A 12538-nucleotide genomic window follows, 5' to 3' on the forward strand; every position below is an offset into this window, starting at 1 on the left:
TGCTGGATGCGACTCCGAGCAATCGTCAAGGTCAGTTGATACTTTGGTTTCGTTGGTGTCGACTGATATAGTGACGGCTGATTAGACATTTTGGACGAGCGGTCCTCAGAGCTACAGGGCGCCATCCGATAGAATCTGCAGCAGCTGGGGACGAAGTTAATAATAGTGGTCTGGCGTTCTTGTCTCGCATGATGAGCTACATGTTTATCTTTGTGGAGCTGCGGTGGACTCCTATTTAATACCAGCGGGAGATGTAACGTAAGAGCCGTTGAAGATGACACTGGTTTACTCTTACTCATGGGGATGCGATATCCTCCCATGGTATCGACATTAACGATGCAAGTCTCAATAGATTTTGGGTGTTGCTGGGCTCTTCAGAACTTAGACCTGTGCGATCTTGCACGTAAAAGTTGAAATGTACGGAACGCTCGCGTTTGGTTTACGCTTTATATTCTTGTTAAACTGGGGTAGCTGGACACCCTCCACGTCCGCTATCTTTATTCACCCTCGAAAGTTGTTGAGGAGTTGCTCTTGCAGGGACTTTGCGTTGAGCTGATAGCCTGAAGATACCGGCATATTCATACCTTGCTGTCCGCCCATTGACATCTGCTGCTGGCCGCCCATTGGCATTTGCATTGGTTGCTGCATTCCCATACCCATCATGGGCTGCTGCATTCCCATCGATTGAGGCTGCATGGTCATGGACATCGTCCGCTGCTGCTGTTGCTGCATTCCCACTGCCATCGGTTGCTGTGGCTGCATTCCAAACGTCATCGGCTGCTGCATACTCATCGACATCGTCCTCTGCTGCTGCATATTCATCGCAGCCCCTTGCTGTTGCATGCCGAACGTCCCCGACATGGCCATGGACATCGGTTGCTGCCCTGGCATGCCCATAGATTGAGGCTGCATCCCCATCGACATCGGCTGCTGCATCTGCATAAACGGTTGCGTCGGAGACTGCGGCTGCTGGAAATTCAAGTTGGCCATAGTCGTTCCGCTCTGCATCTGAGGCTGCATCATCCCCATCACGTTAGGAATCTTGTTGGCATTCATTGACATTGGAGCAGGCACTGGCATCCCTGCCATTTCAACGGGCTGAGGTGGTCGCACCTGCTGTTGTTGCTGCGTTTGAGCTCCCATCCCAGTGTTGTCTGCAGCCTTCGGAGGAACAGGGACTGGCAGTTCAATGTCGAAGTTTATCATGTTCAACGCGTCGAAGTCACGGTGGATCTTGGCGCGGTGTTCTTCTCGCTCTTCCCGACGCTCGAGCTTCTCCTTGTTGTGGTTAATGGCCCACTGCAGCTCCTGAAGCCAATTGCCTCGCTCCTGTTCACTGGTGGCGACCAATTCGTGGCCGCCGACAACTCCAGGCACTTCAATCCGGAAGCCGCAGCCTTTGGGTTTGCTCGGGTACGTCGCCGTCACCACGCGGACCTCGTAGTTGACAGGGATGATGATAATCGGCCGGGGCCCCGTGGCATTCTCATACAGCAGCACCGCCTCGGGCCGCAGCAACGCGAAGTGTTTGACCCATACGCCGTCCGTCTTCTTGCGCATCAGCGGCCCACGCAGCACACTGTTGGGCATCTCGGCGGCGTCCACAGCGCTCACGTTGGCGTACTGCATGCCATTCATGCTCTCATTGGGGTCCACCTCGCGCTCTTCCAGGCCGTAGCCCTTGTCCTCCTCCTCTTCGTCGTTCTGCACCGCGTAGGCCGCGTCCAAGTCGACGTCTTCCAGCTCGGCCTGCTTGGCCAGCCACGCGTTCGGGTGGATCATCTGGTACCCACCTCCGTAGTGCTGAGGGATGGCCGCATGGGGCAGCAGCATGCTCAGCTCTCGGGGCTCCCCGACCACGCGGATCCGCGGCTGTGTACGTGCGCCCAGCAGCTTGGACAGCAGCAGCGTCAGGACCCGGGCGAAGGCCGAGCTGTTCACCACCAGAATCCGCTTGACCACCTCGGGATACCATTTCTTGCACACCTGCAGGATGTCCGTGACCATCTTGGCCTCGAGGTTGGCCAGCGAGCAGTTGGCCACGTCCACGATGAAGACGACGCCGGGGGCGCGTCGCTCCTCCATGGCCTCCACGGCCAGGTCCATGAGGTAGACGCAGAGCCTCCGGGCGTCCTCCAGCGAGCTGGCCGCGGAGCCGTCGGCCGCGCCTCGGCCCTGCCGCTGCAGCTTCTGGCCGTCCCCGAACGCGGGCTTGAAGTGCTGCAGCTGCAGCAGTAGAACGGGGCAGCCCTCGGGGTCGGCCACTCCTTCGAGAAGGTGGGCGTACCCCTTGCGGACCTCCTCCTGCAGCGTGGGCAGCCCCACGTTGAGCTCCAGGTAGTGCATCTCACTGCGGAACGCGTGCTTCTCCTTGAGCTGCAGAGCGGCCTTCATGACGTCCCCGTTGTTGCGGCGCAGAGTGCGGGCCATCTCGGCCTCGGTGAAGACGTCGGGCAGGGCCACGGCGCTGGCCAGGGCCTGCAGAGGCGACGGCTGACCGCTGAAGCGCTGGCCGCCGGGGAGTTGGGCCGCGTAGGCCCCCACGTCCCCCGAGAAGTTGGCCGGCCCGCCCCCGTAGCCGCTCCCACCGCCGTACGAGTAGCTCATGTTCTAGTGACCTTTCAAGAATTGGCGAGGACGCGCGTTATTGATAGCTACACACGAGACCTTCCTCCTCTCCCCCCTGCACAACTGGGACATTGGGATCATCATAATGAAGCAAGATGGCTACACCGCCGAAGCAGATGGCTACACTGTGGGCAAGTTGAAGTCAAGGACGGCGGAGCTGCCCCGAGGGGAGTTCGTGGCTGTATGGCTGTTGCTGATGACGCTGCACGCCCTGTGTGCGGCCTACTTGCTGGCGATGGCGGGGCTGTACTTCTTCATGGAGCAGCCGCTGATGATCTACTTCTCGGACCTGCTGGCGCGCCCGGAGCAACGCCGTTTTCGCTCCTTCGGGGTGGTTGTGGGGGCGCTCGGAGCGTTCCACGCCCTTCATCTCGTACTCCACATTGGGTCGTCCATTGAAGCGAGAGCTTTGGTCGTTTGGCCTCGGACTGCAATAGTAAAGAGGTGTCCAAGGTTTGCAAGGACGTCGAACAAGAAGGTGACGACACCGACACACCAAACTGCAGCAGGCAGGTCAGCTACGCGTACGTTTCTCGGGCTGAAGAGCCAGGTGGACGTCGAAGGACAATACTTTGAGCTAGCTTTTGTGCTGCAAAAGGTTGTGGAGGTCGTCGCGCAGATCAACCAGTGCCGCCGATACAGTGCCCTCATCTGTCAACGTTCGTGGGCTTGGTCGTCGCTAATTGTCTACTGACGGCACTGCTGAACGCCTCATGCTGGCGACTGCTTCGCACATTCGCGAGCGAACGTTGCGTGTGGCAATGGACGCGTTGCTGTCGACGATTTCGTGTCTAGTGTTGCCACTGGCAATCTTTCTGCATTGGGCGCTGCAGTTTGACTCCGAGCTGTTGACGTTTCCGATGGAAGTGCTTTATGGCGATACGGCGTTCACAAGACTGGTGTACGAGAACCAAGCCATCTTTGCCCTCTCAGTTTCTGACAGCATTGCGAAGCTCGTACCGCATTTGAGCATTTTGCTGAGTCTGTCAGTATCAGCTTCATTCTCGAGAGGTTCGCTCCAGACGCTGTGCGTAGCATGAGACGCATCGCGGTGGTGCCCGCTGTATTAGCTGCAAAGAACGAGTGTCATTATCTCAAGCTTCTCCCAAGTCCCATCCCTTAAAACTATCGACATTTTTGCAGCACGTCGTGCCTTCAGTAGGTTTCTTCACCGCTGCAGTTGTGCTCAGGGATGCCGAAAAATAAATTGGTGCTGAAATTATTGCAATAGATTTGAATCAATAATTTATTGACATGTTCTTAACCGCTATCTACCAGTTATCTTTTGAGTTGAGCATAACATCTTCGATTATGTATTGTGGGCTACTGCAGCCAACCATCCTCCAAACCCATGGCTTGAGCTCGACCATACCAACTCTCCCCACTTTTCATTCCACCGGAAGCCGACAACCCGCCACCAAGCCCACCACGAGCCGTCACAATGCTCGCAGCCCCCCGTCCGCCTCGCACCGCCGCCTTCACTAACACGCAGGTCTCCAACTTCTACTTCCGGCCGTGCCGCGATCAATACGACGAGGTCATTCTCGAGTACTTCCGTTGCCGGTGCGGCGCGGTCCGGAAGCGAGTCACCGGGACGGGGTACTCGAACCTGATGCAGCATATCAGGCGCGAGCAACCCTCGTACTCGGAGGAGATGCTGGCCGCAACACCCGGTCAGACGGGCTCTCTTGCTCACTACGTCCGCCACTCTGCTCAGAACTTGTTCGGTTGGCTGGAGTGGCTGGTGAAGTGCAACCTACCGCTATCATTTTGCGAGACCAAGTTCGCAAGACGGTACGACCCAGCTCTCTACTGAATATGTACTGTTTCACAATTAACTAATACTGTGTTTACACTTTGCATCTAGTTACACGCGCCTCCAGCCTATCTCTGTCGAAACGCTTCGGCGCGTCATGGACGCGGTGACGCGCTGCGTCGAGCACGCGATCGCAGCTGAGATGAGATGCCGGAGGAGTTTGGTCTCATCTTTGACGGGTGGAGCCACGACTCGGAGCACTACATCGCGGTCTTCGCGTGCTACGAGGTTGATGGGGTTCTGAGGTGCCCCTTGCTCTGCATGGCACCACTCGTCAACGATGAGACCGACGACTTCTCCGCGGCTAGTCATCAAGCCTTCTTGGCTACGATGCTAGCGCGCGACTATCAGAAGCGCCTGGACCAGGTTCTCTTCCTGGTGGGAGATAATTGCGGCGTCAACCGCCGCCTCGCTACGCTGATGGGCGTCCCGCTAGTCGGGTGTGCAAGCCACCGACTCAACCGAGCCGTCGCCGCCCGGCTGAGCGAATGCGCTGAAGATGTCGACATGGTACAGGCGCTGATGGTAAAGCTGCGGACCCTCCACCAGTCTGCAAAACCGCGGTTGGTATTTGTATATTTCCTGTTATTTTTGTTATTTAGTGTGATTTAACTGAAATTGACACTTTGGTGCTTGCAGGTTCAAGACCGACCTTCGACCAATCATCCGCCAGCAAACCCGCTGGGGTTCGACCTTTGCGATGATTAACCGCTACTTCGAGCTTCTACCATTCATCGACGCGGAGGAGGACGAGTTGGCCGAGCTCCTTCCCCCGGCGGCGTCCAAGCGGTGGCTTCGGGACTTGCTCGGCGAGCTGAAGGACGTGGAGTCCGTGTCGAAGGCTCTCCAAGGTGCTGACGCAAACCATCTCGACGTTCGCGTCTGGTTCGATGGGCTCATTGCCGCGAAGCCCTCGTACGCCCGTTATCTCGGTACGTTTTTTTGTCTATTATGCGTTATTGGTACATTTACTAATATTAATTTGTATGTATTGTATTGTAGCACCGCGGGCTGACATCGTCGACTTCGAGGCGGGCTGCGTCAAGGTGCTCAAGGGGCAAGCCAAGCGGCTGACCCGGATGGAGAAGGCGGCACTGGAGCGCTTCTTGGCGGCTCCACCAGCGGGCGAGGGCGAGCAAGAAGAGAAGGATGAGGAGGCCAGCATCTCCTTCGTGGAGCGGCTGCAAAAGCGTCGGCGCCTGGAAGAGCATCAACCATGCTACGAACTGCTGGCGTCCATTCCGCCCACGTCCAACGTGGTCGAGCGATTTTTTTTAGCATCGCTCGGGCCACGTTTGGGCTGCAGCGCCACGCACTGCAGCCGTACACGCTGGAGATGCTGCTGTTCCTGCGGCAGAATGCTGATTATTGGGACGCGCGCACTGTTGAGAGCGCGGAGTAAATGATAGGTATGTAACCTGATGGAAGGTATGGATCTTGGACACGAAGCTCGGACGAAGCGGAGGGAGGGACGTCGCAGACGGCGGGACCGGAGCGAAGGCACTTGAGGGGTAGAATGAAGATTCGAAAGTGATTGAATTGTTGGAGCTTACACCCTACTGTTATAGACACGCGACCCTGCGTCCTATCACCTAGTGCATCTAATCAACCATCACTCACCGGTGTTCATCCAATCATCCTACTCGTCTAATCATCGGTGGCGTAAACAACTTACCGTAATCACCATAATCAACGTGGGTTCGGATTGGACCGGTTCGGGTTAACCGGTTAATGGGTACAACTGGTACACAGTACCCAAGACCAGCAACCCTCAATATAACCCATCAATACACTGACATTGCACCAATAATCTGTTTTGCTGTGTGAAGTATGTCGATATTCTATTGCGGGTTTGTTTAGTTTGATGTTCAATTATATATTCTCTCTTCTTGCTTGCAATAGATAACAATGCAATATTCGGCAACCCTGGTTGTGCTTGCCTTGCACTTTGAGGCAGCGAATCTGGTATCCAACGCTGATCCTTCCATTACTCAAACGTGTCTGGAAAGTGTGCGTCCGTGGCTTGCCCCGAATTTAAGCTGCTCCGTCATCAAGTTCAACTGTTATACTGGGATAGGAAGCAACGTTAGTGCTGCTATCGCAGACCAAATAGGATTATATCCGTGGTACATCAAGTCAAACGATGACCCCTCTTGGCATCTAACTGGTATATTTCTTGAAACCGGTACGGCTCTGGTGCCGCACTGGGCCCTCCAAAACGTTTATATGCGTGGGCAGACTGAACCGGTAGGATACCCATCACACCGATATGACCCCGGTGTCGCACTGGGGCCTCCAAAAGCGTGGGCAGATTGAACCGGTGTGCTACCGACGACACTGGTATGAATCAGTGCATATATTATTGAGCAGGATCCGGATGGACGAAGAGAGCGCTTGGACTGTACAATAGCACTACAGGTACTCAGTAAGCATTTGCATTTTCTACAAGCTGCAAAACAGATCTCAACCAAGGTTCGCATTTTTAATTTTGTAAAGCATTGCCGGTAGACAGTTTGAACTGGCAAATATCCAGGCAGATGCTGCGGCTGCGAAGCAGGCGCAGGAGATGACTGTAGCTAATAAAAAATAATGAAAAATAAAAAGAAGGGGTTTATACCAAAATTCTCCTATCCCAGCCTTCGCGGAGCCTAGTCGACAAGGCGTGGCGAGTCCAGCGCCCAACGTGCTCAAAAATCTACAGCGCGAAGCGCTGACCTCCATCATCTTCGAGCACTGCCCAGCCTTTATTATGCCAACTTCCATTAGAGACTTCCCTAATCTGCTAGGAATCGAAATCTGGAACGTGACACTGGAACGCTGGGGCATCGAAGCCGCTCTAAACGCTGACCTGCACCCGAAAATGGCGTTTCTCATTATGGCACACGTTTACATGGTAACTTTGCCCGAAGGAGTGTTATCGCCACCATTTCCCGATCTTCTTTCCGATATCGAAATCGTCTGTACGAACCTAACGAAAATACCCGAAGAAGTGGCGGATGTTTGGAATACCTTACAGGTAATTTACGTCGAGACTTCCCCGCTGCAAGAGTTCCCGACTGCACTATTCCGACTTCCAGTTAGCGACGTCTCACTCGTCAACACTGGCCTAGAGGAACTGCCGACGACCTCTTTACGTCGGATATGTATCCGAGCAGCTACGAGCAACTGGCATTGTCGTACAATCCACTCAAAGCGCTCCCTGAATCTGCAAGAAATGAGCTAAGCATTGACGATTTGTGGTTATCTTACACGAGTCTATCAGCTCTACCCTCCTGGATTGAAGCAGACGTCAGTGAGACCATCACCCTCGGCGGTTCTCCTGCTTGCGAAGACATATCAGCTCAATTGCTCGAGGTCGTGGATTGTACCAATAGTGAATGGAACCCTTTGAACGGCGGGAGCTATCCGTTAACCTACGTGGCATCTTCACGCCAGCTAAGAGTTAAATACAAATACAATTTAAATTCTTCGTTACGAATCCAACGATCTTGACGGCTCAATATACTGCGTTGGGTAGCGTTCTTCACCCAGCGGGTCCCACGTGTCGTCATTTTCTCCACAAAGAACAACACTGGGGAATTCAATGCCATCAGCTTCACAGTACGGCGATCCACCTAACGCCACAGATTCCCAGACGTTGGTCTCTATCCAGGCAGGAATCTCGGTCACTTGTGAGTACTCCAGTGCCAAGTAGGAAATGTAAAAGTCTTCACTTCTAGCTTCTGGTAACTTTCGCAATGGGGTTTTAGAGAAGGCCAGGTCGTAGAAATAGGTGGAGGCTGCAGTGAGTAGAACATCATCAGGCATCGTCTCGAACCGGTTGTCGATCAAGGAGAGCTCGGCCAAAACAGGGAGCGTCATCAGCACAGTTGGAAATTGGTTCAGTTGCGAGTGTTCCATGTACACGAGCTGAACGTTAATCCAAGCCTCTCCAACTTCATCGGGTAGCGTCGTGAGGTTCGTGTGAATGAACTCCAAGTCTATCAACTGTTCTGGAAGTGGCGGTCTTAGAATTCCAACGGGTAGGCTGGTCATGTTGACAAACGAAAAGATCATATAGATCATTCTAGGATGAAATTGCGCTGACAGAGCTGCTTCCTCCCCCCACCGCACAAGTGTCGTGTTCCAGAGCTCGATACCCATTAGAGAGGAGAATTCCTGGATAATTGGAGGGATTATGAGCTCCGAGCAGTGCAAGAACATGAGGCTGCGCACGGATTCACGCTCTAATAAATCCAGAGCTGTAACCGGAGGGCTAGCAACCCCCTCACGATAGCAGTTGTACTTGATCACGGCACAACTGACATTGGGAGCGAGCCACGGATGCATGCGCTGGAGGCAGAAGCTCCTTATGACCTCCATTTCACCGGTAATGGGGGCGAACTGCGCCACAAGATGGAGAGTAAGCATGGTGATCCCAGTAACCAGGAAAATGGATGGAGCTACTACACGATGCACAAAGCGCACCAGCCTGGCTCTTCGAACGCTCTTGCTAGCCTTGACTAACGCTTGGTAGGACGCAACCGCGATGCTGGTTCTCTTGGCATTCTGCAAAAGTTTCGGCAGTGAAGGTTGGCGTGTGTTGGTTCGTTCAGACTTGGTAGCACAATCGAGCATGGACGCTAACGCCATCAAACACAGGAATGCACTGAGGTGGGGCACCCCCTTCATCACTGCGTTCCCCCACGAGATAGCGAAGAACGCGCGATTCTCCAGGATCAGGTTGGCGAAGGATGTGTCTCCATACAGAAGTGAATCCGGGAAGTCGAGGTTCTTGAAGTCGAAGACCAACATATAAGGGATAATAATCGCTCCTGGTAGGAGAATACCCGTCGCAACCGAGAGAAAAGTGTCTACAACCACAGCCAAGAAGCGCACCGACTGATGAGAAGTCGACGAGATCGACGGAGCAACTCGTTTATCTACTGATTCAGATTTTATCAGCATCCTGTGGATAATGAACGCAGACCAGCAATTCGTCACCAGAAGCGCCACCTTGACGTGGTTAATCCACGGCCGCGCTATCAGGGTGCTGTACAAATACGCGTTCGGGATCTGGGTGGCTATTTCCACTGTCTTGCGAGCTGCAAACACGCGACCGTAAGCTTCGTCGTTGCTGCATTGATCTCGACGCGAGTTTGCGGCACCTAATAGAGACTGCGAGCGTCGTCCGTCACGTCGAGCTTTTCTCCACCGACGTACTACCCAATTCACAAGCCGATCAAGCGCGTACACTACGAGAGACATCAATGACAGACCGTCCGAGCCGAAATTCACCGGTCGGACGGTCAGTCTTCCAGCATACACAGAAGCTCCGAGGTGATTCAGGAATACGAGACCATGAGCTGCTCCGAGAACTCCAAGCGCAGTCCCTACGACGCGGAAGTGGCGGTCACGAGCTGGTGCCAGAAGTGTAGCAAAGTAGTCGAGGTACTTGTTCTCCATGATCCAGTACAGCTTCGCACAGGCCAACAGGAAAGCTCCACACAATGCGTGAAGCACCATCATGAACACCCAGAGAGCAACATACTGACGACGCGAGATTTTGTCGTGGGCCGCCGGCGACGCTGCATGGCGGATGTCCTGCACTCGAGTACCAAGCGCCATCACAAATGCAAGCACAGACAATATTTTGGCTTGGAACTTTGCTCAGGTTTTTAATAGTATTAGTTGTTGGTTGTTCCCTAGATAGGTCAATCGATCGAGTACCATACGCCGATTGTGCAATTTTGTTTGGGTCATACCACGCTTTGGGGTGTACGCGCCTCCGAGGGTTTAGCTTGTGCAATACCTATGGGACCTTGATCCTCGATATTCTTGATTGCTGCAAGCCTGGGCGACAGCTCCGAAAGGTCGATCTCGGGGGCGTTTGGCGCGAGGAAGAAGTGCTCGAGTCGACAGCAGAACGTCGTCACCAGCAATAGTCCACCGATAATCAGGAGCTGCGCGATACTCCACTGAGCAGCACTCACAGTGCTCCTCTGATCGTTCCAGCACGTAGCTTCGTAGAGAACGCTGAGATCTACGTTATGTTGGTGTCTGGGCAGGCTCACCATGCCGACAACCGCCCAGGTGATCGACATCAGCGCAAAGACTGCGAGTCCGAACGCCACCAACACCTTCCCGACTCTCGTGGACGTCACGCGATGTTTGCACGAGGACAGCGAGCAGCCCACAGCTACGAGTATTGCAACAAGCATGAGAAGAAACAAGGACGCCGTCCCAGCGAAGAAAGTCGACGGCGGGAGCAGCTCCGACGCATTGCATGCGACTTCATCTCGGCTTTCGAGCCAAGACGCGACGTTGAGCGTGGTCAGCAACGTCAACGGAGGCAGCAGCAACGCACGTTTGGTCAGGCGCGAGCAGCACGAGCAGCGCAGACACCAGAGCACCATCAGGAGCTGCCATTGACAGGAGAGGCAGAACAACAGCAAGCCGGTCAGTCATAATGGTTATGCTACCAATGTTGAAGTTGTTGAAGTTGAAGTGATAACGTACATCGCAGTCGATGGTGAGTAGCGCCTCCCTCGCACTGAGTCCGGCGCCCGCGAGCATGCATCCAGCAGATAATACAAGGCAGAACACTACAAGCCAGTGCTGTGCCGGACAATCGGACGCGAGACCCAGCGCGAGTCCCAGGATTCCCCATACTTGGAGGCCCAGCACCGTGAGAGCCACGCTGCGTCGGAAGGTTCGATTCAGGTGGTCGTCGTAGAGATCGTCGGGTTTCGGTGGAGTGCTGGCGGCCCCGACGCGGCGACGAAGAGCGAACGCTGTTAGCACCAACGCCACCAACAGTGAGGCGTCCAAAAACACACGCAGCCGAGGCAGACACGTGTCGGCCGCTGTCATTGCTTCGGTTGCAGCCTCAACGAAGTACGAATCCGACGGAGTGCGATGGATGTGTAGACACCGGAGCTGTACAGGACGCTGCGAGCAAGCGGATCTGCACGTAGAATGTAGCAGAATTGACGCTGTGGTGGACGGGGAGTGGAGTGTTCGTTCGGCGGGGGTAGCGAGCTAGCTTTAGACTGGTGAGTAGTATCGGAGTCTAAAATAGCCGCCTCAGGGCGAACGTGGAGGGCGAAGATCAAGAACTTGCAGTCGCGAGCGGATACCAGCTCTTTGTGAGGCTGCTTGCGTACATGGCGATTGTAAGGTATCCACCTATTGACCATTGTTAGCAGTGAGTGAGTCGCTGCCAGCGACTCGACAGGTGCAGTCTGCTGCGAGCCGGACTCGTCTTGTAACCTTCCGTTTTGCTGGCCGCGCACGCACGCTACCGAGGACGTGGCTGAGGACAGCTACGCCGGACAGTGCCATCGAGGTCGTCGAGATGACGATCAAAGCACTTCAACATCGGCGCCGAGAGCTGGTTCAAGCGTCCAACCATGCGGAGACGCGGTGTAGCCATCTGCCGTCGAGCGGAAACCAGCTGAGAAGGCTCCGCTCGACGCAGGCAATGCGCATCAACGAAGAAGACGCTGGATACATGTCGGTGATCGATTCAATCTCACTTCACCCCGCTTTGCAGACATTCAAAGCGTGCGGCTGGCGGCCCCCGCACTCAGCGTTCGTGGCCGGCAGTCCGCTTCTCGGTGCAGCCTCGTCATCCGTGCGGCTCGGAGTGGGAGCTGTTTGGCCAGCAGCACCGACTGCTGATCACGAGCGTGGCACTTTCGGTGACAAGTGCCGGCAATTCAATTGCCCGCCGGTAGTCAGCGATGTACTGACAAGTAGCCAGGCCCGTTGTGCGGCGGCCGTGTAGCCCCGGGCTACTAGCCCGTGCAGCATGCAGCGCTCCGAGGGAGATGGAGAGCCTTCTCCTCCTTCTCCTTCGTGCCATCATCACGGTGGCCGCTTTCGCATCCGTATTGGCCTCTGCATTCAGGACCGGCCGGCCATCCCGAAGCTCACTTCATCGAAACCGCATGCTCGCCCGCCCTGAGCCGAGCTGGTAAGATGATCGTCACCGCCGCCGGGTGGCTGCTGCTGCTACAAGAGAGAGAGAGAGAGAGAGAGAGAGCTGACTCACGAGGTCAGGCATAGCTCCGCGTCGAGCAGCTAATGCGCCGCCGAACCAGGCCGCGAGCT

General features: G+C 55.0%; 4 protein-coding genes across 4 annotated transcripts; 1 reads left to right on the top strand and 3 right to left on the bottom strand.

Moving 5' to 3' along the window:
- Positions 1-436: 436 nt before the first annotated feature.
- On the bottom strand, positions 437-2633 carry PHYSODRAFT_561725 (hypothetical protein). Its single transcript, XM_009531924.1, has 2 exons — positions 851-2633; positions 437-787 (listed from the first exon to the last, which is right to left on the bottom strand). The coding sequence occupies exons 1-2, from the start codon at positions 2605-2607 to the stop codon at positions 502-504; spliced, it is 2043 nt and encodes a 680-aa protein (XP_009530219.1). The 5' UTR covers positions 2608-2633; the 3' UTR covers positions 437-501.
- An 80-nt stretch (positions 2634-2713) lies between these two features.
- On the top strand, positions 2714-5846 carry PHYSODRAFT_334653 (hypothetical protein; the record flags this gene model as incomplete). The annotated part of the gene is made up of 8 exons (XM_009531925.1): positions 2714-3001; positions 3462-3584; positions 4121-4422; positions 4496-4562; positions 4601-5007; positions 5084-5376; positions 5447-5703; positions 5751-5846. The coding sequence occupies 8 exons, from the start codon at positions 2714-2716 to the stop codon at positions 5844-5846; spliced, it is 1833 nt and encodes a 610-aa protein (XP_009530220.1).
- Positions 5847-7915: 2069 nt separating this feature from the next.
- PHYSODRAFT_512348 (hypothetical protein) lies at positions 7916-9952 on the bottom strand (the record flags this gene model as incomplete). Its single annotated transcript, XM_009531926.1, has 4 exons — positions 7916-8015; positions 8064-8919; positions 9052-9549; positions 9703-9952. The coding sequence occupies 4 exons, from the start codon at positions 9950-9952 to the stop codon at positions 7916-7918; spliced, it is 1704 nt and encodes a 567-aa protein (XP_009530221.1).
- Positions 9953-10942: 990 nt separating this feature from the next.
- On the bottom strand, positions 10943-11287 carry PHYSODRAFT_392075 (hypothetical protein; the record flags this gene model as incomplete). The annotated part of the gene is made up of 1 exon (XM_009531927.1): positions 10943-11287. A coding segment is annotated over one exon (345 nt), but the record flags the coding sequence as incomplete, so codon positions are not given.
- Positions 11288-12538: the final 1251 nt, after the last annotated feature.

Source organism: Phytophthora sojae (assembly GCF_000149755.1).
Source record: "Phytophthora sojae unplaced genomic scaffold PHYSOscaffold_6, whole genome shotgun sequence".
Taxonomy (NCBI): Eukaryota; Oomycota; class Peronosporomycetes; order Peronosporales; family Peronosporaceae; genus Phytophthora; species Phytophthora sojae.

Excerpts from the sequence above, each read along its gene's own strand:
- PHYSODRAFT_561725 (XM_009531924.1), bottom strand. The coding sequence starts at position 2,607 with ATGAGCTACTCGTACGGCGGTGGGAGCGGCTACGGGGGCGGGCCGGCC. Across the intron at positions 788-850 it reads TCCATGGCCATGTCGGGGAC|TATGCAGCAGCCGATGACGT; the intron begins GTTCGGCATGCA and ends GATGTCGATGAG.